Raw genomic sequence first — 27,123 nt, 5'->3', positions numbered from 1 at the left:
GTACCCCCTGACAACCCCAGCCGGACACAGACATAGATGTCCAATCCAATACTGGATTATGGACCTGTAGCCATGGCAACCCCAAAAGACCACATCATGCAGATTATGCAACACCAAAAAGCGAATATCCTCCTGATGTGCAGGAGCCATGCACATGGTCAATTGAGTCCAGTACTGAGGCTTATTCTTGGCCAAAGGCGTAGCAACAATTCCTCTCAATGGAATAGGATACTGCAAGGGCTCCAAGAAAAAACCACAGCGCCTGGCAAACTCCAAGTCCATCAAATTCAGGGCAGCGCCTGAATCCACAAATGCCATAACAGAATAGGACGACAGAGAGCAAATCAGAGTAACGGACAAAAGAAATTTAGACTGTACCGTACCAATGGTGGCAGACCTAGCGAACCGCTTAGTACGCTTAGGACAATCGGAGATAGCATGAGTCGAATCACCACAGTAAAAACACAGCCCATTCCGACGTCTGTGTTCTTGCCGTTCAGCTCTGGTCAAAGTCCTATCACATTGCATAGGCTCAGGCCTATGCTCAGAGAATACCGCCAAATGGTGCACAGCTTTGCGCTCACGCAAGCGCCGATCGATCTGAATGGCCAAGGACATAGACTCATTCAGACCAGCAGGCGTGGGAAATCCCACCATGACATCCTTAAGGGCTTCAGAAAGACCCTTTATGAAAATTGCGGCCAGGGCACACTCATTCCACTGAGTAAGCACAGACCACTTTCTAAACTTCTGACAGTACACCTCCGCTTCATCCTGACCCTGACACAAAGCCAGCAAGATTTTCTCTGCCTGATCCACTGAATTTGGTTCATCATAAAGCAATCCAAGCGCCAGAAAAAACGCATTAACATCACGCAATGCAGGATCTCCTGGCGCAATGGAAAATGCCCAGTCTTGAGGGTCACCACGCAACAAAGAAATAATGATTTTCACTTGTTGAACGGGGTCACCAGAGGAGCGGGGTTTCAAAGCTAGAAACAGTTTACAATTATTTTTGAAATTCAGGAACTTAGATCTATCCCCAGAAAACAAATCAGGAATAGGAATTCTAGGCTCTAACATCGGATTCTGAACCACAAAATCTTGAATGTTTTGTACCCTTGCTGTGAGATGATCCACACAAGAGGACAGACTTTGAATGTCCATATCTACACCTGTGTCCTGAACCAACCAGAGGTTAAGGGGAAAAGAAAGACAAAACACACTGCAGAGAAAAAAAAATGGTCTCAGAACTTCTCTTATCCCTCTATTGAGATGCATTAATACTTTTGGCCAGCTGTACTGTTATGGACCTGGTGGTTAGGAGCACCCGGAACGACCTGATAGTTAAACTCACACAGGACAAGCTCTGGGAAGTGGGAGCTCTGCTGACCGCAACCCCTAATCCTATCACAACAACTAGAAATAGCCGTGGAGCGTACCTGACTCTACCTAGACGCCTCTTCACAGCCTAAGAGCTAACTAGCTCTAAAGATAGAAAATAAAGCCTACCTTGCCTCAGAGAAATTCCCCAAAGGAAAAGGCAGCCCCCCACATATATTGACTGTGAGTTAAGATGAAAGTCACAAACGCAGAAATGAAACAGGTTTCAGCAAAGGGAGGCCAGACTTACTAAACAGACAGAGGATAGGAAAGGTATCTTTGCGGTCAGCAAAAAAAACTACAAAAAGACCACGCAGAGTGTGCAAAAAGACCTCCGCACCGACTCACGGTGCGGAGGTGCCACTCTGCATCCCAGAGCTTCCAGCTAGCAAGGCAAAATCATGATATCCAGCTGGACAAGGAAACAATGAACAAATAATAAACTAGCAGGGACTTAGCTTCTGCTGGAGTAGACAGGTCACCAGGAAGATCCAAGAGCGAACTGAACCAGTACAAGAACATTGACAGCTGGCATGGAGTAACGATCTGAGTGGAGTTAAATAGAGCAGCCAGCCAAAGGATAAACCACGTCACCTGTGGAAGGAACCTCAGAAGCAGCAGCTCCACTCACAGCCACCAGAGGGAGTCCACGGACAGAACCCGCCGAAGTACCATTCATGACCACAGGAGGGAGTTCGATAACAGAATTCACAACAGGGCCAATAATGAACGGTGCAGAGCACTATATGGCATACCTTTCTATGGTACATCTATGGGGCAATAATGAACGGTGCAGAGCACTATATGGCACAGCTATGGGGCCATAATGAACGTTATGGAGCATCTATTTTTATTTTTGAAATTCACCGGTTGCTGCTGCATTTTCCACCCTAGGCTTATACTCGAGTCAATAAGTTTTCCCAGTTTTTTGTGGCAAAATTAGGGGGGTCGGCTTATACTCGAGTATATACGGTAGCTCAGGGATGCTCCCCTGAATCCGGGTCCTGAGCTCCCCTTCCTGGCCTGGATTCAGAATGTGTTTGAGGGTGCCTTACTTGGTAAAGAGAACTCCATTGTCTCTAAGCTTGATGTTACCCTCCCTGAAGGAAAGGCAATATCACTGTAGCAACCGGTTGCCTGGGGTGCTACAGTACATTGACGGAAAAATGTGATCCCAAACGTTATATAAAATGTTCCCAATAAAAGCTTCAACTCAATCCACAAAAAAGCAAGTCTCCACTCAGGTGTGTCATCTGTTAATGGGAATGTAGGGGCTTCCACGTTCCTGGTAGCACAAAGGCTCTGGAAAAGTGAAATGGCTCCTCACCCGCCAAACGAAATTCAGCAAATTCTGCACTCCCAAATCCAAATGGCCCCCTCTCTTCTGAGCCCCACAGTGTGCCTAAACCATATATTGCATCCATGTTTGACATTTCTGAAGCAATGAGAGCGCGCTTAACTTACGGGTGCATGCCTCCAGAAGCACAGGATGGGCATAACGTACTGGTAACTGCAACGTACTGGTCGCTACAGTGTACTGGTCACTACAACGGCAGTCTGCAATTTTCACTCTGCAACACTCATTGCTGCTTGTTTCTGGAAAATACTCATGGAGTAAAAATTGTCACTACTCCAGTAGATAAATTCCCCAAGGGGTATAGTTTCCCAAATGGGGTCAATTGAGGGGGGATTCTGCTCTTCTAGCAATTAGGGGCTCTGTATTTGGAGTCTGCAAACTATTCTAGGAAAATCAGCCCTCCAGGAGGAAAATAGTGCTCCGTCCCTCCCAAGTCACTCCGTATGGCTAAGTAGTACTGTACAGCCACATATGGGGTATTGCCACATTCATTAGAAATTGTGGGATAAATTTTGGTGCCATTTTTTCCCACTTCCTGAGTGAAAATGTAAAATCTGGGGCTAAAACAAAATTTTGGTGGTAAAAATTCCAGTGTCGGTAAATGAGACGAGAATTAGCGTTATGGAAGATGAGTCTATGAGAAACGTATTCAGCTGCCGACTCTGAGGAAGAAACTGCTTGTTGTCTGTGACCTAAAATATATACCGTAGGTTTTATTAGTAGATGTAAAGAAGAAAACTAAATAGTGTAAAATAATAAATCTTCTCGTTTCCCTTATTATCTCCAGTAATTGTATTATTACACAGGATTTTATGATGTTACATCGGCTCATCTTCTCATTCAGGTATCTACAATATTGGATCATCTTAGTGAAGATCTTCTATATAAGAGAATCTTCCTGATTTACCCATCAAAGATGGATATGGAAAGAGACAAGATGGCAGAGAGGATATTACACCTCACCCTAGAGATCCTCTTCCGGCTTACTGGAGAGGTGAGAGATTCTGATGACGTCACATTACATGATTATCTATGAGAATAACAGATGGACAGAACTGGAGAGGTGAGGACTCTGGAAATGTCTGTAGTGAGATTTATTAATGTGTCTCTCCATAACCAGGATTACATAGTAGTGAAGAAGACCTCTAGTGAACGCTGTCAGGACCCTGTGTCTGAAGGATGGGGAAGTCCCCTGAGCCCAATCATGGGGCCTCCACCTCACCCCCTGATACATGAGGACATCAATGACCAGAACATTCTACAGCTCACCTACAAGATGATTGAACTGCTGACTGGAGAGGTGACACTGCTGGGAATGCTGGGACATTATACAGTAATGCTATGAAGGGATCAGAGGGATGACGGTATCATTGTTTGTGCCAGGTTCCTATAAGGTGTCAGGATGTCGCCATCTATTTCTCCATGGAGGAGTCGGAGTATTTAGAAGGACACAAAGATCTGTACAAGGACGTCATGATGGAGGTTCCCCAGCCCCTCACATCATCAGGTAATAGAGAGGACTAAATACACACAGGCTTTAATTATTTGTATGTAAATAATTAATTCAGTCCCTGCATGTGTTTCCTCCAGATCTATGCAGTAAGAGGACAAAACCAGAGAGATGTCTCCATCCTCTTCATCCACAGGACTGTAAACAAGAATATCCCACTGTTCCTCGGGATCATCAGGTAGATGGAGAATAGGTGTCATGAGATCTCCCCTATGATGGCTGTGAAGGTCTTGTGCCCAGCCATGTTTTATCCATCAGTATTATGTTTCATACTTGTGTAATGACAATGGTGGAGATGGCAGGATCAGACGTGATCATAGATGTGATTTCTCCATCGCTCTGTGACTTTTATAATTTTTGTTTCAGGGTGAAGATCTGATCCATATCAATAATACAGAGACATATGTGGAAGGTGATGAGTGGTGTAAAGAGGAAACCTCTGCAGATAATCTACCTGGTGAGTAGTAAACATTAAATGCTGAGAAGTCACAGATTTTTCTCAGTCACCGGCTGTGGCTGCTTCATGTGGCTGCTTTATCAGTCATGATGTCCAGCCATATCACAATCGTGTGATCAACCATTTTGCCTCTAGACCACAAAATTCTCCTCCACCCAAAATTGTACAGAAGACATTGGACATTAAAAGCCCTTTTCTATAGAACTTACAACTTTGAGGATCCACCTATCCCCTGGGATTAGAAGACGCTGACCGTTACCTGCCCAGATCTGTAAATTGCAAAGCCAAATTACAGCGTACGTACAATATGCTGAACCGTTAGAAAATCACTTGAAGATAAATATTATGATGGGCCTGTAAGAGAAAGCGGAGGGTAATGATCCTGTTGGTGGGTCGCCCGCCAGGGCCGTGGGGTACTACCGGGTCCGGTGCTAAAAGGGGATGTCATGGTTGCTGCGACCCGGTCCATGGCCCTGGCCCTGGGTGCTCAATGAAAGGGAAAGTCTTTAAAGGGGATTTGGAATAAAGTTTGTGGTAGTGACGCCACCTGTGGTGTTCGGTCAGTGGGGACCAACACTGCTTAAAGGAGTCCGCTGGGGTGATGTTATGGTAGCTAGATGGTATAACTTCCCACAGGTGAAGTAGGTCCCCAGGGCTCCCGGTGTATAGGTGGAAATGGTGAGTGGTGCAGTAAGAAACAGAGGACAAAGGTTTTGCAGTCTCTTTACCTGGTTTACCGAAGGCTTCAGGCAACCGCAGTCCAGGGCACCAGATCACAGGTACAGGCAGGGTCCCGACGGCTTGGAAGCAAGTTAAGAGTCCCCTCTACCAGGTGGAAATGAAAGCCTTCCTCATAGCACGGTGGTATTGTTGTCCCTTACTGCCTATGGCTTCTTGGAAGGTCCTCACAGTTCCTCTCTGTCCTCCATAAAGGTGGGACACAAACCCATATGACAGGTGGCTCGTGCCTTTTTACAGGGTCTCTATCATGACCCGGGCTCTATGTGCCACTGTGCCTCCTGGATATTAAGGCGGACAGATGATTTATAATCCAGCTGTCCTGACGGTTTCTGCTGTGCCTCCTGGAATCCGACACAACCTCGGCCTTCCGGCTACCGGAATCTGTGCTCAGCCAAGGAAGTAGCCCAGTCACAGCTAACCTTCCCTGATGTCACTCTACTGTGCTTTGTTCTCCTGCATACTTTCTACAATCTGTCCTTTCCTTCTCAGTTCTCTTTCTCCAGGAGCTGCAGCAACTCTGGCTACATGGCCCCTTCAGTCTTTCTGACACTCACTGTCCGACTGCACACTTCTCTGTCCTCTGACAGACTGACTTCCTTTCTCTACATACCAGAATATAGGGAAGTTCCCCTTAATCCAGGTTTAGAGCTCCCCCTTGTGGTCTGGAGTGTGAACATGTTGTGTGTATGTGTTTACCTGATAGAAGAGATCTTTCCTTGCCTCCAAGCATGAGGATCTCCCCCTGGAGCACGATCATATCATCCTCCTCCGCTGGTCCCTCTGCGAACACCATGGGTTCCGGGGAGCTAGCCTGGGGTCCACTAACTGGAGTAAGTGGGGCTGTCATCTGCTTCAGGCCGCTGTCGTCCTGGGGTAGCCGTAACATATCCCTCTGGGTGTTGGAGTTGGCGGGATTGGGAAAGGGCCCATCAGGATGTCATTGGGCCCAGGGGCTGCTGCAGAGCTGGCGGCCGGGATACCCTCAAGGTGCGGTGGCGTGTCACCGAGGGCCTTGAAACAATGGTTGGGTGTATATAGCGGTAGAGGTGAGTCGGCAATGTCTATCGGGCCTTCTGCCGCCAGGGTCATCAGAGTCATGCCCCTTACCTCTGCCTCTGGAGCGCCGGAGCTTCTTTTCTGCTCCCGGCCGGTCAGGTCAGGGTAGCTCGTGGTCGTCCGGCAAGACTTCCAATGAAGGTCTCTCTCTACCCAGTCACGGTCTCCTGATTAATTGCATGAGCTGCTGGGTCAGTTCCACCACTTCTCTCCACAGGAGGTCCGGATCCATCATCGGGGACGAGTACAGCTCTTGCAGGTCCTGGCTGGGGGAGTCCTCATGCTCCACCCCACGCTCCGCTGTCCACTCACCTCCCTCCGTCATGTTGCTTTCTGGCACTGCCTACTCGGTCTCGTTTCCTGCAATTTATCTGCACCACTCCCGTCTTTGTGGGCGGTTCTTTCTCTTCTCCCCGTCATCCCAGATTAGAAGGTGGACCTCTCTTATTGATGGGCATATTTCTTTCACATAGTAATACTGATGAGGAGTGGCCATAGCTTTAGCGCCGTTCCTCCAGGTGCCATCCACGACAACGTGCCCTTTTCCTCCTGCACGGCACATGGCCCTGTAATGGCGGCAGTTTTGGCGGCAATTTTACAGTTCACAGTCTTTCAACAAATCACAGTCTGTTAGGCACACAGGACCCGATTTTTCAGGTCGGTCCATCCTGTTTGTGACGCCAAAATGGTTCGCAGCCACCGTGACATCTCCTTTAAGTACCGGACCCAGTGCCGAGTACCCCACAGCACTGGCGGGCGACCCATTGGCTTCCTAGAATCCATACGATACACTTTATTGATCCCGTGGGAAATTATGGTATCACAGCAGCACAACTTAAATCATAAAAATCATAAAAAGAATTGCTTAATTGACATGACAGTGGAGTTGACAGAAGAACATTGTACATTATACATTAGAATAGGACATACACAAGTGAACTGAAATGTAGAGAAATAAAGTAGACATTCACCTCGGTGATTTAACCCTAATGTTATTGTTTTACATCCCCATAGCAGTTGGCACAAACGATTTCCTATATTTTTCCTTCTTACACCTCAGAAGTATTAGCCGGTTACTGAAGGTGCTGTTCTGTCTCATGAATAGCTCATATAGTGGATGTGCATTATTGTTCATAATTGCCATACACTTTTTCAGAGTTCTTCTCTCTACTACCTCCTCAAAAGAGTCCAGATTGCAGCCGACAGCAGAACTTGCCTTCTTAATAATCTTATTCAGCTTATTAGCATCAGAGGCCCGCACACTATTACCCCAGCATATGATAGCAAAAAAGATGGCACTTGCCACTACAGATTGGTAGAACATTTCTAACATTTTGCTACACGCATTAAAAGACCTCAGTTTCCTTAGGAAATAGAATCTACTCATCCCCTTCTTGTAGACCGTCTCTGAGTGGCATCTCCAGTCCAGTTTCCTATCCAAATGTACCCCCAAATATTTGTAACTCTCCACCTGCTCTACTGTTATGTTTGCTAATGACAGGTGTTATGAAGGCAATCCAGAAACACAGTGTGCTTAGCGATCAGAGCGCACACAGTGATCTGACAAATACCCAAAAATACAAGAACGAGCTCTGAGACGTGGAAACTCTGTAGACTGCACACCTGATCCTATCCTAAACACAACTAAAAGCGGCTGTGGATTGCGCCTAACAACTACCTAGGCAACTCGGCACAGCCTAAGAAACTAGCTAGCCTGAAGATAGAAAAATAGGCCTGACTTGCCCCAGAGAAATTCCCCAAAGGAAAAGGCAGCCCCCCACATATAATGACTGTGAGTAAGATGAAAAGACAAAACGTAGGGATGAAATAGATTCAGCAAAGTGGGGCCCGATATTCTAGGACAGAGCGAGGACAGTAAAGCGAACTTTGCAGTCTACAAAAAACCCTAAAGCAAAACCACGCAAAGGGGGCAAAAAAACCCACCATGCCGAACTAACGGCACGGCGGTACACCCTTTGCGTCTCAGAGCTTCCAGCAAAACAAAAGACAAGCTGGACAGAAAAAAAGCAACAAAAAAGCAAAAAGCACTTAGCTATACAGAGCAGCAGGTCACAGGAACAATCAGGAGAAGCTCAGATCCAACACTGAAACATTGACAAGGAGCAAGGATAGCAGCATCAGGCGGAGTTAAGTAATGAAGCAGTTAACGAGCTCACCAGAACACCTGAGGGAGGAAGCTCAGAAGCTGCAGTACCACTTGTGACCACAGGAGTGAATTCAGCCACAGAATTCACAACAGTACCCCCCCTTGAGGAGGGGTCACCGAACCCTCACCAGAGCCCCCAGGCCGACCAGGATGAGCCGCATGAAAGGCACGAACAAGATCGGAAGCATGAACATCAGAGGCAAAAACCCAGGAATTATCTTCCTGAGCATAACCCTTCCATTTAACCAGATACTGGAGTTTCCGTCTAGAAACACGAGAATCCAAAATCTTCTCCACAATATACTCCAATTCCCCCTCCACCAAAACCGGGGCAGGAGGCTCAACAGATGGAACCATAGGTGCCACGTATCTCCGCAACAACGACCTATGGAATACATTATGTATGGAAAAGGAGTCTGGGAGGGTCAAACGAAAAGACACAGGATTGAGAACCTCAGAAATCCTATACGGACCAATAAAACGAGGTTTAAATTTAGGAGAGGAAACCTTCATAGGAATATGACGAGAAGATAACCAAACCAGATCCCCAACACGAAGTCGGGGACCCACACGGCGTCTGCGATTAGCGAAAAGTTGAGCTTTCTCCTGGGACAAGATCAAATTGTCCACTACCTGAGTCCAGATCTGCTGCAACCTATCCACCACAGAATCCACACCAGGACAGTCCGAAGACTCAACCTGTCCTGAAGAGAAACGAGGATGGAACCCAGAATTGCAAAAAAATGGAGAAACCAAGGTAGCCGAGCTGGCCCGATTATTAAGGGCGAACTCAGCCAACGGCAAAAAGGACACCCAATCATCCTGGTCTGCAGAAACAAAACATCTCAGATATGTTTCCAAGGTCTGATTGGTTCGTTCGGTCTGGCCATTACTCTGAGGATGGAAAGCCGAGGAAAAGGATAGGTCAATGCCCATCCTACCACAAAAGGCTCGCCAAAACCTTGAAACAAACTGGGAACCTCTGTCAGAAACAATATTCTCAGGAATGCCATGCAACCGAACCACATGCTGAAAGAACAAAGGTACCAAATCAGAGGAGGAAGGCAATTTAGCCAAGGGCACCAGATGGACCATTTTAGAAAAGCGATCACAGACCACCCAAATGACTGACATCTTTTGAGAAACGGGAAGGTCAGAAATGAAATCCATCGAAATATGTGTCCAAGGCCTCTTTGGGACCGGCAAGGGCAAAAGCAACCCACTGGCACGAGAACAGCAGGGCTTAGCCCTAGCACAAATCCCACAGGACTGCACAAAAGTACGTACATCCCGTGACAGAGATGGCCACCAGAAGGATCTAGCCACTAACTCTCTGGTACCAAAGATTCCAGGATGACCAGCCAACACCGAACAATGAAGTTCAGAGATAAGTTGTTAGGGGTCGAGTTCCCGCTTCTGCACAGGGGGAATCTCGAGCCACTTCCGCTGCGGTCTCCCATTCTTGTCCAGCCGCAGTGGAGCCTGCTCAGCAAGGACGTCGGTCCCAGCGTCTTGCTCATTCTCACTCTGTTCTGAGAGTTAGTGCTGCTTCTCCAGTCTCTGCCATTAAAGTCAGTGCTGGTCAGCAGCGAGCGGACTTCTCTGGGACTAAGTCCTTGTCTGCATGTACTGAGCATGCCCAGCGTAAGGTCTCCCGTTGGAGATCGAGGGTCATGTGCTCAGGCTCTGCAGCACATTCCATTGGTCCTCTTGGCAGGTCCTAGAAGGGCAAAAGTGCTGTGGCCACTTCCTGTGCTGCTGCTATATAAACTGCGCATGACCGCACGGCCATGCGCTAGTATTGTCAAACAATTGCTAATGTGTGTATGTTGTGAGTGCAAGTCGTCCTTGGAAACCCCTACCCTATTGAATGTCTGTTCGCGGAAGGTGTATGGCTGCTACCTAGCGCCCGACTTAGCCTACAGCACTAAACACACATCTCAGCGTCCTGTAGCTGTGCCTGCCAGTACGGCGCCGTGCGCCTGCCTTGCGCTTTCCATACCCGAGTCTGGGTGGTTAGTGGCGTCCGTTAGTGCGGCATCGCTCGCACTCTTGTGCACTTATATTTCTTAAGGTTCTCTACACACCCAGTTGCGGTGTTACGCCAGCAAGGGTCTAATCGGGCTCCAATCCCTTCTGGGGTTAAGTCCGCTGACCACTTGCTCGCGCACTAGTGCGGTACTGCGGTCCTGTGAATTAACAGGATCGCTTTCTTCACGCTGGGTGAGGTTTAACCCACGCGTGTATCCTTTAGTGTACCGCCATATTGTCCGTCTTGCTAGCTGCAGGGTCTTTTACCTGCACGGTGGACCTCGGACTGCGAACGCACCTAGTTTCTTACCATCTATACTTGGTGCGTTCCGCCAGTCCTTAACATAATACTAGCGCCAAGGTCTGGCTAGTATGGCGGACATTCAGCAATCTTTGCGGTATATCCAGCAGTTGGAGGGTAGGTTGAAGGTTCTCGAGAACTCAACCTCAGCTGTGGATGTTACCGCAGTTGCTGTAAAGGCTGCTGGCGTGGCGGCAGCAACCTTGTCCACTGCCACCCCTGTTCCGACATTATCCCGCCTCCCGTTGCCAGAAAAATTTTCTGGAGATTGCAAAACTTGTAGGGGATTCGTGAGTCAGTGCTCTATCCACCTCGAGCTCCTGGCTGCACGTTTTCCTACAGAGCGGGCTAAGGTGGGATTTATTGTCTCGCTGTTGTCGGACAGGGCGTTGGAGTGGGCTACGCCGCTGTGGGAGCGTGATGATCATGTGGTGCAGAGTGCTCCGTTGTTTCTGGGCACGCTGAAAAAGGTCTTTCTAGGACCTCAACTCACCCATGATACAGCGCTCCAACTACTGGCATTAACTCAGGGTGAGTCCTTGGTCAGCCATTTTTCCGTCCGATTCCGTACTTTAGCTTCCGAGCTGGAGTGGTCGGATAAAGCCCTTATCCCCATATTCTGGAGGGGCCTGGCTGACCATGTTAAGGACGCTCTGGCCACTAGGGAGATTCCTGCCACACTGGAGGAGTTAATATCTATTTCTACTCGTATAGACCTCCGTTTTAACGAGCGGAGGTTGGAACGAGCCCAGTGTAGGCAGAGGTTTCGGCTGGCTCCTACCTTCGCCAAACCTTTGGAATCCCCAGTCCAGGCATCTGAGTCACATGAGACCTTGGAGGTGACACGAGCGGGATCTAAGTCTCAGTCCGCTCGTGCACATAAGGTCCGTCATGTTTGCCAGCAGTCAGGATGTCTTGCCTCCAAGAGTCCTCAGCGGTCGGGGAAACGTCAGCGTCTAGTGGCAGTTGGAGGAGGTACACTAGACACGGCGACGTTTGCCTCAAAGTTGTCCTTCAAGGGGACAATTACCATAGGCCCATCCACTCTTACGGTCGAGCTATGCTTGGATTCTGGGGCAGAGGGTAACTTTATGTCCTCCGCCTTTGCCCAGCGTCACGCAATACCCTTGGTGATGCTCGCCCAGCCAGTGACCGTTCGAATGGTAAATGGGTCAACACTACCTTCACAGATTACCCACCAAACCATTCCTTTCACGCTATCTGTGTCTCCATCACATCAGGAGATAATCTCCCTATTAGTCATTCCTGAGGGAATTGATGAGGTCCTGTTGGGGATGCCATGGCTTCGCTACCATTCTCCTCATATTGAGTGGTCCTCTGGGAGAATTTTGGGATGGAGTAAATCCTGTGAGGGTAGATGTCAGAGGGAGTGCGTTCAGGTTGCTACTACACAGGTACCCGCAGATCTTTCCTCTCTCCCCAAGCACTATTGGTCCCATGCAGACGTGTTCTCCAAAAGAGCTGCGGAGACTCTTCCGCCTCACCGCCCCTATGACTGTCCTATTGACCTCTTGCCTGGTGCTGAGCCTCCCCGGGGTCGAGTCTACCCGTTATCTCTCCCGGAGACGGAGGCAATGTCCCAGTATATTCAGGAGAATCTGGCAAGAGGATTCATTAGGAAGTCAGTGTCACCGGCAGGGGCTGGGTTCTTCTTCGTACAGAAGAAGACTGGAGACTTACGTCCATGCATAGACTACAGGGGTCTTAACGCCATTACCGTTAAGAACAAGTACCCATTACCCCTGATATCTGAGCTCTTTGATAGGCTACGGGGAGCAAAGGTATTTACAAAGTTAGATCTGCGGGGTGCTTACAACCTGATTCGCATCCGTGAGGGGGATGAATGGAAGACGGCTTTTAACACCAGGGATGGGCACTATGAATATCTAGTGATGCCCTTTGGGCTCTGTAATGCCCCAGCCGTTTTCCAAGACTTTGTGAACGACATCTTTCGGGATATGCTCACCACCTCGGTCGTAGTCTATCTGGATGACATTCTCATCTACTCTCCAGATATAGACTCCCATCGGAGAGATGTTCGCAAAGTCTTCGACCTCTTACGGGCAAACTCCCTCTACGCTAAGTTGGAGAAGTGTGTGTTTGAGCAGGAGTCCTTGCCTTTCCTTGGTTATATCATTTCTGCCCAGGGTTTGGCTATGGATCCTGCCAAGCTACAGGCAGTAATGGACTGGCAGGAACCCCATTCTCTTAAAGCGGTGCAGCGCTTTATGGGGTTCATTAATTACTATCGCCAGTTCATTCCACACTTCTCAACTTTGGTAGCTCCCTTGGTCGCCCTCACCAAGAAGGGAGCAAATCCCAAGTTGTGGTCAGAGGAGGTCTCCAAGGCCTTTCTCTCGATTAAGTCACACTTCGCTAGCGCTCCCATCCTACATCGCCCCGATGTAGATAAACCATTCATCTTGGAGGTGGATGCCTCATCCGTTGGTGCTGGAGCAGTCCTTTTCCAAAAGGATGCTCAAGGTCGGAAGCATCCTTGCTTCTTCTTCTCCAAAACTTTCACACCAGCGGAGAGGAATTATTCCATCGGGGACAGGGAGTTGCTAGCCATGAAGTTGGCTTTTTCAGAGTGGAGACACCTCTTGGAGGGAGCTCGCTTTCCCTTCCAAGTCTTCACTGACCACAAGAACTTGGTGTATATACAGACGGCCCAGCGGCTAAATTCTCGCCAGGCTAGATGGTCCCTGTTTTTCTCCCGGTTCCATTTTACCCTCCATTTTCTCTCCGGGGAGAAGAACGTTCGTGCCGACGCTCTCTCCCGCTCCGTAGTGTCATCTGAGGAGGAGGAGGAGGAGCCTCGGCTTATTGTCCCGCCTGAGAGCCTGAGAACTGTAGCTCCGGTTTCGCTGGAGTCTGTGCCCCCGGGCAAGACTTTCATGCCAGCTAACTTGCGACCGGAGGTTCTCTCTTGGGCTCACTCCTCCAGAGTGGGTGGGCATTTTGGGACCAAGAGGACATCTGAGCTTTTGGCGAGAACATATTGGTGGCCGCATATGGTCCGAGATGTCAAGGACTATATTCAGGCGTGCGTTTCTTGCGCCCAGAATCGGTCTCCTCGGCAACGGCCTGCTGGGTTGCTTTACCCTCTACCGGTGGCAGACAGGCCCTGGGAGATGGTCGGAATGGACTTTGTGGTGGGCTTACCCAAGTCGCGTGGCTGCTCCATTATTTGGGTTGTCACCGACCATTTCTCTAAGATGGTACATTTGGTACCGCTTCCTCGGTTACCCTCAGCACGGGCCTTGGCGGTGTTGTTCATGAAGCATGTTTTCCGATTGCATGGTATGCCTGATAAGATTGTCAGCGATCGGGGTCCCCAGTTCGCGTCTCGGTTTTGGAGAGAGCTCTGCCGTTTGCTCAGCATAGAGTTAAACCTCTCCTCTGCATATCATCCCGAGACGAATGGGTTGGTGGAGAGAACCAACCAGACTCTGGTGACATATTTGCGACATTTCGTCTCCGCTAGGCAGGATGACTGGGCATCTTTGCTACCTTGGGCGGAATTTGCCTTGAACAACGCCGTAGCCGATTCCACTGGCCAAACTCCTTTTCTCCTTAATTACGGCCAGCATCCGCGTGTTCCTGTGCCCATGCCCGTGTCATCCACCGATTCTAGGGTGGCAGACTGGGCGGTGGAGGCACGGGACATCTGGGACCGCACACAGGATGCCATTCGGGCCTCCAAGGAGAGAATGAGGGTTTCGGCTGATACACACCGGCGTCCCGCTCCGGTCTTTGCTCCCGGCGACTTAGTGTGGCTCTCCGCCCGTAACATCAGGCTGCGAGTTGAGTCCACTAAGTTTGCTCCTCGCTACATTGGCCCGTTTAAAGTTCTGGAACAGGTCAACCCTGTGGTTTACCGTTTGGCCATTCCTCCACGCCTTGGTATCACCGATACCTTTCACGTTTCCCTCTTAAAGCCCGTTCGTTTGTCTCGGTTTTCTGAGTTATCTGCTGGGACATCGGGTTCATCCACGGATGAGTTTGAGGTGAATGCTATTGTGGGAAGCAAGGTGGTACGTGGCAAAAATTTTTATTTGGTGGATTGGAAGGGTCATGGTCCAGAGGATAGAACCTGGGAGCCTGTGGAGCACATTCGGGCTCCGCAGCTCATTGCTGCCTTCGAACATAGCGAGGCCCAAGGAGGGGGGGGCCCTAGGAGGGGGGGTAATGTTAGGGGTCGAGTTCCCGCTTCTGCACAGGGGGAATCTCGAGCCACTTCCGCTGCGGTCTCCCATTCTTGTCCAGCCGCAGTGGAGCCTGCTCAGCAAGGACGTCGGTCCCAGCGTCTTGCTCATTCTCACTCTGTTCTGAGAGTTAGTGCTGCTTCTCCAGTCTCTGCCATTAAAGTCAGTGCTGGTCAGCAGCGAGCGGACTTCTCTGGGACTAAGTCCTTGTCTGCATGTACTGAGCATGCCCAGCGTAAGGTCTCCCGTTGGAGATCGAGGGTCATGTGCTCAGGCTCTGCAGCACATTCCATTGGTCCTCTTGGCAGGTCCTAGAAGGGCAAAAGTGCTGTGGCCACTTCCTGTGCTGCTGCTATATAAACTGCGCATGACCGCACGGCCATGCGCTAGTATTGTCAAACAATTGCTAATGTGTGTATGTTGTGAGTGCAAGTCGTCCTTGGAAACCCCTACCCTATTGAATGTCTGTTCGCGGAAGGTGTATGGCTGCTACCTAGCGCCCGACTTAGCCTACAGCACTAAACACACATCTCAGCGTCCTGTAGCTGTGCCTGCCAGTACGGCGCCGTGCGCCTGCCTTGCGCTTTCCATACCCGAGTCTGGGTGGTTAGTGGCGTCCGTTAGTGCGGCATCGCTCGCACTCTTGTGCACTTATATTTCTTAAGGTTCTCTACACACCCAGTTGCGGTGTTACGCCAGCAAGGGTCTAATCGGGCTCCAATCCCTTCTGGGGTTAAGTCCGCTGACCACTTGCTCGCGCACTAGTGCGGTACTGCGGTCCTGTGAATTAACAGGATCGCTTTCTTCACGCTGGGTGAGGTTTAACCCACGCGTGTATCCTTTAGTGTACCGCCATATTGTCCGTCTTGCTAGCTGCAGGGTCTTTTACCTGCACGGTGGACCTCGGACTGCGAACGCACCTAGTTTCTTACCATCTATACTTGGTGCGTTCCGCCAGTCCTTAACATAAGTTTATTAGTCCACCTATCAGGGACGAACAGTTTCTCTGCTGGACAACGATCAGGTTTATTCGCCTGAAATTTTTGCAGCACCCGCCGCAAATCAGGGGAGATGGCAGACACAATGACTCCTTCCTTGAGGATACCCGCTGGCTCAGATAAACCCGGAGAGTCGGGCACAAAACTCCTAGACAGAGCATCCGCCTTCACATTTTTAGAGCCCGGAAGGTACGAAATCACAAAGTCGAAGCGGGCAAAAAATAACGACCAACGGGCCTGTCTAGGATTCAAGCGCTTGGCAGACTCGAGATAAGTCAAGTTCTTATGATCAGTCAATACCACCACGCGATGCTTAGCTCCTTCAAGCCAATGACGCCACTCCTCGAATGCCCACTTCATGGCCAGCAACTCTCGATTGCCCACATCATAATTACGCTCAGCGGGCGAAAACTTCCTGGAAAAGAAAGCACATAGTTTCATCACTGAGCAATCAGAACCTCTCTGTGACAAAACCGCCCCTGCTCCAATCTCAGAAGCATCAACCTCGACCTGGAACGGAAGAGAAACATCTGGCTGACACAACACAGGGGCAGAACAAAAACGACACTTCAACTCCTGAAAAGCTTCCACAGCAGCAGAAGACCAATTAACCAAATCAGCACCCTTCTTGGTCAAATCGGTCAATGGTTTGGCAATGCTAGAAAAATTACAGATGAAGCGACGATAAAAATTAGCAAAGCCCAGGAACTTTTGCAGACTTTCCAGAGATGTCGGCTGAATCCAATCCTGGATGGCTTGGACCTTAACTGGATCCATCTCGATAGTAGAAGGGGTAAAGATGAACCCCAAAAATGAAACTTTCTGCACACCGAAGAGACACTTTGATCCCTTCACAAACAAAGAGTTAGCACGCAGGACCTGAAAAACCATTCTGACCTGCTTCACATGAGACTCCCAATCATCTGAGAAGATCAAAATGTCATCCAAGTAAACAATCAGGAATTTATCCAGATACTCACGGAAGATGTCATGCATAAAAGACTGAAACACAGATGGAGCATTGGCAAGTCCGAACGGCATCACTAGATACTCAAAATGACCCTCGGGCGTATTGAATGCAGTTTTCCATTCATCTCCTTGCCTGATTCTCACCAGATTATACGCACCACGAAGATCTATCTTAGTGAACCAACTAGCCCCCTTAATCCGAGCAAACAAGTCAGATAACAATGGCAAGGGATACTGAAATTTAACAGTGATCTTATTAAGAACAACAAAATTAATAAAGGGGATGGGAGAACTACAATACCCAGATAGATTAGCGAAATTAGGATTATTTAGTCTAGAAAAAAGACGACTGAGGGGCGATCTAATAACCATGTATAAGTATATAAGGGGACAATACAAATATCTCGCTGAGGATCTGTTTATACCAAGGAAGGTGACGGGCACAAGGGGGCATTCTTTGCGTCTGGAGGAGAGAAGGTTTTTCCACCAACATAGAAGAGGATTCTTTACTGTTAGGGCAGTGAGAATCTGGAATTGCTTGCCTGAGGAGGTGGTGATGGCGAACTCAGTCGAGGGGTTCAAGAGAGGCCTGGATGTCTTCCTGGAGCAGAACAATATTGTATCATACAATTATTAGGTTCTGTAGAAGGACGTAGATCTGGGTATTTATTATAATGGAATATAGGCTGAACTGGATGGACAAATGTCTTTTTTCGGCCTTACTAACTATGTTACTATGTTACTATGTTACTATGTAAGAAGGCGGTAATCAATACACGGTCTCAGCGAACCATCCTTCTTGGCTACAAAGAAGAACCCTGCTCCCAGTGGTGATGACGATGGGCGAATATGTCCCTTCTCCAGGGATTCCTTCACATAACTGCGCATAGCGGCGTGTTCGGGCACGGATAAATTAAATAATCGACCTTTAGGGAATTTACTACCAGGAATCAAATTGATAGCACAATCACAATCCCTATGCGGAGGTAGAGCATCGGACTTGGGCTCTTCAAATACATCCTGATAATCAGACAAGAACTCTGGGACCTCAGAAGGGGTGGATGACGAAATCGACAAAAATGGAACATCACCATGTACCCCCTGACAACCCCAGCTGGATACCGACATGGAATTCCAATCCAATACTGGATTATGGGTTTGTAGCCATGGCAACCCCAACACGACCACATCATGCAGATTATGCAACACCAGAAAGCGAATAACTTCCTGATGTGCAGGAGCCATGCACATGGTCAGCTGGGCCCAGTATTGAGGTTTATTCTTGGCCAAAGGTGTAGCATCAATTCCTCTCAATGGAATAGGACACCGCAAAGGCTCCAAGAAAAAACCCACAACGTTTAGCATAATCCAAATCCATCAGATTCAGGGCAGCGCCCGAATCCACAAACGCCATGACAGAAAACGACGACAAAGAGCATATCAAGGTAATGGACAGAAGGAATTTGGACTGTACAGTACCAATGACGGCAGACCTAGCGGACCGCTTAGTGCGCTTAGGACAATCAGAAATAGCATGAGTGGAATCACCACAGTAGAAACACAGACCATTCAGACGTCTGTATTCCTGCCGTTCAACTCTAGTCATAGTCCTATCGCACTGCATAGGCTCAGGTTTAACCTCAGGCAGTACCGCCAAATGGTGCACAGATTTACGCTCGCGCAAGCGTCGACCGATCTGAATGGCCAAAGACAAAGACTCATTCAAACCAGCAGGCATAGGAAATCCCACCATGACATCCTTAAGAGCCTCAGAGAGACCCTTTCTGAACAAAGCTGCCAGCGCAGATTCATTCCACTGAGTGAGTACTGACCATTTCCTAAATTTCTGACAATAAACTTCTATATCATCCTGACCCTGGCACAAAGCCAGCAAATTTTTCTCAGCCTGATCCAGTGAATTAGGCTCATCGTACAGCAATCCGAGCGCCAGGAAAAACGCATCGACACTACTCAATGCAGGGTCTCCTGGCGCAAGAGAAAATGCCCAGTCTTGAGGGTCGCCGCGCAAAAAAGAAATAATAATCAAAACCTGTTGAATAGGATTACCAGAAGAATGAGGTTTCAAGGCCAGAAATAGCTTACAATTATTTTTGAAACTTAGAAACTTAGTTCTATCTCCAAAAAACAAATCAGGAATAGGAATTCTTGGTTCTAACATAGATTTCTGATCAATAGTATCTTGAATTTTTTGTACATTTATAACGAGATTATCCATTGAAGAGCACAGACCCAGAATATCCATGTCCACACCTGTGTCCAGAATCACCCAAATGTCTAGGGAAAAAAAAAAAAGTGAACACAGAGCAGAAAAAAAAAAAAAAATGATGTCAGAACTTTTTCTTTCCCTCTATTGAGAATCATTAGTTGGGCTCCTTGTACTGTTATGTTTGCTAATGACAGGTGTTATGAAGGCAATCCAGAAACACAGTGTGCTTAGCGATCAGAGCGCACACAGTGATCTGACAAATACCCAAAAATACAAGAACGAGCTCTGAGACGTGGAAACTCTGTAGACTGCACACCTGATCCTATCCTAAACACAACTAAAAGCGGCTGTGGATTGCGCCTAACAACTACCTAGGCAACTCGGCACAGCCTAAGAAACTAGCTAGCCTGAAGATAGAAAAATAGGCCTGACTTGCCCCAGAGAAATTCCCCAAAGGAAAAGGCAGCCCCCCACATATAATGACTGTGAGTAAGATGAAAAGACAAAACGTAGGGATGAAATAGATTCAGCAAAGTGGGGCCCGATATTCTAGGACAGAGCGAGGACAGTAAAGCGAACTTTGCAGTCTACAAAAAACCCTAAAGCAAAACCACGCAAAGGGGGCAAAAAAAAAACCACCGTGCCGAACTAACGGCACGGCGGTACACCCTTTGCGTCTCAGAGCTTCCAGCAAAACAAAAGACAAGCTGGACAGAAAAAAAGCAACAAAAAAGCAAAAAGCACTTAGCTATACAGAGCAGCAGGTCACAGGAACAATCAGGAGAAGCTCAGATCCAACACTGAAACATTGACAAGGAGCAAGGATAGCAGCATCAGGCGGAGTTAAGTAATGAAGCAGTTAACGAGCTCACCAGAACACCTGAGGGAGGAAGCTCAGAAGCTGCAGTACCACTTGTGACCACAGGAGTGAATTCAGCCACAGAATTCACAACACTCTACCTCCTGATATCTTATTTGATGAACCTACCTTCTCTCCCTTCTGTGGTGCTGAATGTGCTCATATGGTCCCTACATGACCAGGTCCAGTCTTTCTGGCCAAACTTCGCTTTTATATTCGAAAACCTTAAATGTGCAGTGAGGACCAAGTGTGAATTTCTGTACAATGACAGAGTTTCTCTTTATCCCGACTTTTAAAGGAAACCTGTCACCCCCAAAATGGGGGAATGCTGTAGATAAGCCCCCGATGTATCCTGAAAGATGAGAAAAAGAGGTTATATTATACTCACCCAGGGGCGGTCCCCGCTGCGGTCCGGTTCGGGGCCTTCCATCTGTATACGATGACGTCCTCTTCTTGTCTTCACGCTGCGGCTCCAACGCAGGCGTACTTTGTCTGCCCTGTTGAGGGCAGAGCAAAGTACTGCAGTGCGCAGGTGCCGGGCCTCTCTGACCTTTCCCGGCGCCTGCACATTTCAGCTCTTTGCTCTGACCTCAACAGGGCAGACAAAGTGTGCCTGCGCCGGAGCTGCGGCGAGAAGGCAAGAAGAGAATGTCATCGTAAGAAGAAGTATTCCCCAATACATAGTGCCCAGATTGTGATCCAGGAAACACACACCGTAAATTAAGTGGTTTCTTATCACTACAGTAATGCCAAATACATGGATGCTAAATCTGTTGTGGGCACACTGCAAGGCTCAGAAGCAAGGGGGAGATTTGACTTTGGGAGAGCGGATATTGCTGTATTGGTTTATGGAAGCCATGTTGTCTATCAAGAGCCTTTGAGCCGCTAATAATGTAGAAACCTCTGTTTTTCCACTGACAGATGATGTACCTGAGTAAAGACTTGTTTTTTGTGAGATGAGTAGATGATTTATTAGCATTATTTTTGCTTACAAAACATTGTTTGATGGCTTTTAATTCCATGTTTGGGAGGCAGAATGACCAAACAGTTGAACACCACGCTCCACTGATTCATGTTATGATGTTTTCTGTTAGACTGTGAACTATCATTGTCTTGGTGAATAATTCAATATTTTAAAACCACGTGCCATTTTTACAGACAATTTAAGTAGAAATGTTAAAATATATAAAATTCAAAGATATTTTATTTAAAAAATAATTGTTTTTTGTATTAGCAGATGACTGTACCAGGAGATCAGAGGGGCAGCTGACATCTTCAATTTTTAAATTAAATGATCTTGCGATCCCACAGGATACAATTGATGTGAATGTCATTATTCCAGATATACCATCATCCCTTCACAGCAAAGAACTGTTTTCTGAACCTTTGAAACATGTCCTGTCTTTTGATTCATTACAGACTACTAAGGAAAATCAAAGTCACAAAATAAGCATTAAAAAACAAACCACTCCTAAATCAAAAAAGTCATTTTCACCTTTAGAATATGGAGACAGTTTTACCCTTGAAAAGTCTTTTCTTAGACATCAAAAAATTCACTCAGCGGAGAAGAGATTTTCTTGCTCCCAGTGTGGGAAATGTTTTTTCAAGAAATCGTATCTTGTTAAACACCAGAGAACCCACACAGGGGAGAAGCCTTTTTCCTGTTCAGAATGTGGGAAATATTTTGGACGTAAATGTAGTCTTGTTAGACACCAGAGAACTCATACAGGGGAGAAGCCTTTTTCATGTTCAAAATGTTGTAAATCTTTTAACAAGAAAGCGCATCTTGATGAACACCAGAAAGCTCACACAGGGAAGAAGCCTTTTTCATGTTCAGAATGTGGGAAATGTTTTAACCAGAAAGCGCAACTTGATGAACACCAGAGAACTCACACAGAGAAGCCTTTTTCATGTTCAGAATGTGGTAAATATTTTAAGCAGAAAGCGAATCTTGATGAACACCAGAGAATTCACACAGGGGAAAAGCCTTTTTCATGTTCAGAATGTGGGAAATGTTTTAGCCATAAATCATCTTTTGTTAAGCACCAGAGAACCCACACAGGGGTGAAGCCTTTTACATGTTCAGAATGTGGGAAATGTTTTAAAAATAAATTACCTTTTGTTAACCACCAGAGAACCCACACTGGGGAGAAGCCTTTTTCATGTTCAGAATGTGGGAAATGTTTTAACCAGAAATCGAATCTTGATAGGCACCAGAGAACTCACACAGGGGAGAAGCGTTTTTCATGTTCAGAATGTGAGAAATCTTTTAACCATAAATCAGCTTTTGTTAACCACCAGAGAACCCACACAGGGGAGAAGCCCTTTTCCTGTTCAGAATGTGGGAAATTATTTAACCAAAAATGGATTCTTGTTATACACCAGAGAACTCACACAGGGGAAAAGCCTTTTTCATGTTCAGAATGTGGGAAATGTTTTAGCCAAAAATCATCTTTTATTAAGCACCAGAGAACCCACACAGGAGTGAAGCCTTTTACATGTTCAGAATGTGGGAAATGTTTTAACCATAAATCAGCTTTTGTTAACCACCAGAGAACCCACACAGGGGAGAAGCCTTTTTCCTGTTCAGAATGTGGGAAATCTTTTAACCATAAATCATCTTTTGTTAACCATCAGAGAACCCACACAGGGAAGAAGCCTTTTTCCTGTTCAGAATGTGGGAAATTATTTAGCCATAAATGGAGTCTTGTTATACATCAGAGAACTCACACAGGAGAGTAGCCTTTTTAATGTTCAGAATGTGGAAAATGTTTTACATGTAAATAAACTCTTAACAAACATCAGAGAAGCCACACAAGGGAGAAGCCTTTTTTATATTCAAATTGTTGGAAATTTTTAAGCCAAAAATTGTATTTTCTTAAAGGGGTTGTCAATTACTAGGGAAACCCTGTCATTCTTTATGTTTGGCCTTGTTAAAATAAAACACAGAGGTTCATCTGCCCCTACGGACATCCAGCTCTGTGCCTGTGACAGGCCCTCCGAGGTCTGAGACAAACATAACTGCCACTACAACATCGACATCCAGTGGCCTTTATATGAAAAAGGATCATCTTCAGGCAACAAAATATAAGGACTGTTTTGAACATTCTAGTTTTGCTAATATTAGGCACTTCTCTATTCTACTTCTCTTTTTTATTAACATCGCCATTGATTGAGCCGCAAATTTAACAGATAATACAAGTGCTGCTATAGCAACGACATCTAGGGGCCCTAACATGATAAAGCGCTAAACTCTGCATGATGCTCAATTAAACTCATTCTCTCATGTCCAAATTGTGATAACAGATTAACACGCTCAAAAAAAGCACCGCCATGGTTAAATCACAAAAAGAGCGTGAAAAACAAGCGACTAAGTCTACAGCTGATGAACAGAAACGTAGTGCACATGGAGACCTAGACAAATATCTAAGAAAAAAGTCAGATCCCACCCATACCCCCTCAAGACGTGCCCCCCAAAAATCAGATTCTCTTGACATTATGGAGGAGTCTGACTCCAGCGGAGAAGGCTCTGACATTGGCTCTTCTTTTGAAGATTTGGTGCCAATCTTCAGGGACTTCATGAAAAAAATTAATGGCCCAGAATATGAAGCCCCTTCTTGATGAGCTATCTGGAATGTGCTCGGATTTTCAGCACCTGGGACAAAGAGTTGAAGCACTAGAATCAGCCAACACTGACACAGTAGATGTTAAATCCTGCCTCCATGAACAAGTCCTCCAACAGCAACAACACATAAATACAGCCCTACTGGCTGTAGAGGACCAGGAAAACAGAAACAGGAGGAAAAATATTCATCTGAGAGGCATTCCGGAATCCAATGCAAGTGAATCCTTAGAAAATGTCTCCAGAGAGATCTTCGCTAACCTGCTCGGTCAAAAAAGAGCAAACTCTGTTACCATTGAACGAGTGTATCGAGCACTGAGACCGAAACCTGATGAGATGTCATCTGCGGCCTCCTCAGCTATGTTGATATAGCCGCCATTCTAGCGAGCGCCAGAGAACAAGATAAAATTCTCTATAATAACTCTCAACTTCAGCTCTTCCAAGACCTAGCTCCCTCTACCCCCACAAAGAGATGGACCCTAAAACCTCTCTTGCCTGAACTGAAAGCCAAAGGTCTGTCCTACAAATGGTTATACCCTTTTGGCCTCATAATCAATGTAGGGGGCCAACAGGTCTCAGTGCACACCCCAGATGATTTAAATAATGCCTGCGAGGCATTGGGTATTTCTCCAATTAATTTACTCTCCTTGATGCCGATCGACACGAATTGGAAGTTAACCCCACTAACAAAACCGCAAGAATGGTCTCTAAAAAGAAGATTGCTTCCCCAAAGCTCAAAAAGCAAGACTCCAAGAAGTGCCCAATATGATCTTTTACTTTTACCTGTCTATTTACAATGACCATGGGCAAGATAAAGATCCCCATTTCACATCAGGACTACAAGATACCAGATACTTTCAGCTGCATCACTTCTAAATATTTTTCCATCTACTGGCTAACACGGTGCCAAGATATATATCTTTCCTTACTCAGTATTGACCTATCTTCTGAGGTCCTCATGAAGAGGTCTCCACAGATCATTTTGAGAGTCGGGCCTAATTTGTACGATTCCTTTTTTGACCGACGCTTTTCCGCCCTTATCTTTTGTCAGTGTTCTTCCTTGTTCAATCCTAGGAACTTTTGTTAGCTTCCTACCAACAGTTTACTCCTATATACTGTATATGGGTCAAGGAGAAACTTGAGAGATGTGCGGCCCCCTCTCGATTATGGGACTAACACGACGTGACTCTTCAAGTCTGGTATACATGACCTGTGGTTAAATCTCATCCTGTGAACCTTTGGTCGTTTTTCCTAATATTTGTTCACAATTTGGACTATCTCCTATGCTTGGGCTTGCAACCCCCCTGCGATGGGCAAGTGGCTATTTGTAAAAAGTTTGTTGTTCATTCAATTAGGTTTTTATTTCAGGTACTTTAATGTCAAAATAATCAATTCCCCCGCAAAACATAACCAAATTCTTACGCTGCTAAAAAAGCAGAAAACAGAAATAGCTTTTATACAAGAAACCCTTTTTAAACAAAGTAGAGTCCCAACATGTCCTTCTACTCATTCCCCATTAGGTATAACAGTTGTAACTCTTCTTCTTCTAAGGGAGTTAGCATGGCTTTAAGAAAAGGTTTACTATTCACACACAGATAGTCTGTGCGGCCAAGAAGGGTGATACATTATTGTAAAGCGGTTTTTAGCTAACACGATGGTGACCTTCACCAACCTATACACTCCCAACTCTCAACAGGTTCAGTGGATTGTTAAAACGCTTGACATACTTCACCTATTTAAGGAGGGATTACAGAATGTAGGAGGTGACTTAAACCTGACACTCCAGCCTGATTTAGATGTTTCTAGTGGTTTTCCCATCTCCTTGAGGCTGAGATGTAACCTCTTATCCAAGTTTAACTCCCCACACCTGATAGACCCGTGGTTCAGTCTTTACCCTACCACAAAAGATTTTACTTTTTTCTCATCTCCTCACGCCTCATATCATCGAATTGATCTTCTCCTAGTCCAGACACAAGCCTTGCGTTTAGTTAGATTCTCCTGAATAGGGTCGATTACTATCTCAGATCACGACCCTGTTTTCATGGAGATCATTATTACTACCCTCCCCCATGCTGCTATGATTTGGAGACTGAATGAGTCTCTATGTAATAAGATTATGCTAACGTTCTATGGAGACCGATGACGTGGGCCAGAATGACAACAAACACGGTACATCACAGTTCGGTTTATAATATATATATATCTATATATAGATCTATAGATATATATAGATATATATATAGATCTATATATATCTATATATATATCTATATATAGATATATATATATATATATAGATATATATATATATATCTATATATATATATATATATATATATATTAGAAAGATGAACTTCAGATGACTGATGTAAACTGCGGCTTTACAGATAAGCAAGTAATAAATAGTTTCAAGAATATGTAGATGTTAATAGTACAGACCGAGGATGCGAGTACAAGTCCAGCAATGCAGAATCCAGAGGTCAGAGCCTTGGCTTGCTCCTAGTAGGGGGCAGACCGTAGCAGAGGTGGGTGCAGAGCAGGTGTAGAGCAACAGAGTCTTTCCGGTGGTACGTAGATCCAGAAGCAAGCGGGGTATCCCAAGGAATAGAAGAAACAAGCAGGTTGCAAGTCCTTGAGCTTGGCAGCAAGTGAGGTACAAGATACACAAGCAAGGTATAGTGTGCAGAGCTCCTTTATATATGCAGCAGGCAGGAAATGAGTATCAGTCAGGAAACAAGATGGCCCCCATGAAGCCAGCCACTCCATTTTGGGTAAGGGCAGAAACCAACAAAACTAAGGGCAAGAACAGACAAAAACAGGTACACAGTCCCAGTCCTTACATTACTCCCCTCTTTAAAAATGTCCTCTGGACGTTCTAATATCTGGTTTATTGGGGTATCTGATGTGGAACTGTCTGATCAGATGAGGAGCGTGAATATTTTCCAGAGGTTCCCAGGAATTCTCAGATGAGTACCCTTGCCATTTTACCAGATACTGGAGTCGTCCCCTATGAATCTGAGAATCGATGATCTCCACGATGAATTCCTCCTGCCCGTTGATAAGAGTTGGATCAGGAGGAGCAGATGTGCACCCGGAGAAAGGATTTGCCACTACCGGTTTAAGCAGAGAAACATGAAAGACACGATGTATTTTTAAAGAATTAGGTAACTTGAGTCGGCAGGCTACAGAACTCACTATGCTACTGATATTGTATGG

At 46.5% G+C, this 27,123-nt stretch overlaps 1 protein-coding gene across 6 annotated transcripts in view; it reads left to right on the top strand.

The window, feature by feature from the left end:
• LOC138651319 (oocyte zinc finger protein XlCOF6-like) overlaps positions 1-25,959 on the top strand; it is a 92,598-nt gene extending 66,639 nt beyond the window's left edge. For 3 of the 6 annotated variants that reach the window (XM_069741415.1, XM_069741417.1, XM_069741416.1), the window contains 6 exons: positions 3,585-3,734; positions 3,861-4,040; positions 4,124-4,247; positions 4,331-4,428; positions 4,617-4,707; positions 21,523-25,958. In XM_069741415.1, the coding sequence (XP_069597516.1) occupies positions 3,657-3,734; positions 3,861-4,040; positions 4,124-4,247; positions 4,331-4,428; positions 4,617-4,707; positions 21,523-23,027 (2,076 nt within the window). In that variant the 5' untranslated portion in view covers positions 3,585-3,656 and the 3' untranslated portion in view covers positions 23,028-25,958. Of the gene's footprint in view, positions 1-3,584; positions 3,735-3,860; positions 4,041-4,123; positions 4,248-4,330; positions 4,429-4,616; positions 4,708-21,519 lie in introns of all 6 variants that reach the window. The other 3 variants (XM_069741414.1, XM_069741413.1, XM_069741412.1) reach the window with 2 other exon arrangements.
• Positions 25,960-27,123: the final 1,164 nt, after the last annotated feature.

This window comes from Ranitomeya imitator, chromosome 10, assembly GCF_032444005.1.
Source record: "Ranitomeya imitator isolate aRanImi1 chromosome 10, aRanImi1.pri, whole genome shotgun sequence".
In the NCBI taxonomy this organism is placed as follows: Eukaryota; Metazoa; Chordata; class Amphibia; order Anura; family Dendrobatidae; genus Ranitomeya; species Ranitomeya imitator.
This window is presented reverse-complemented; position numbering and strand designations above follow the sequence as displayed.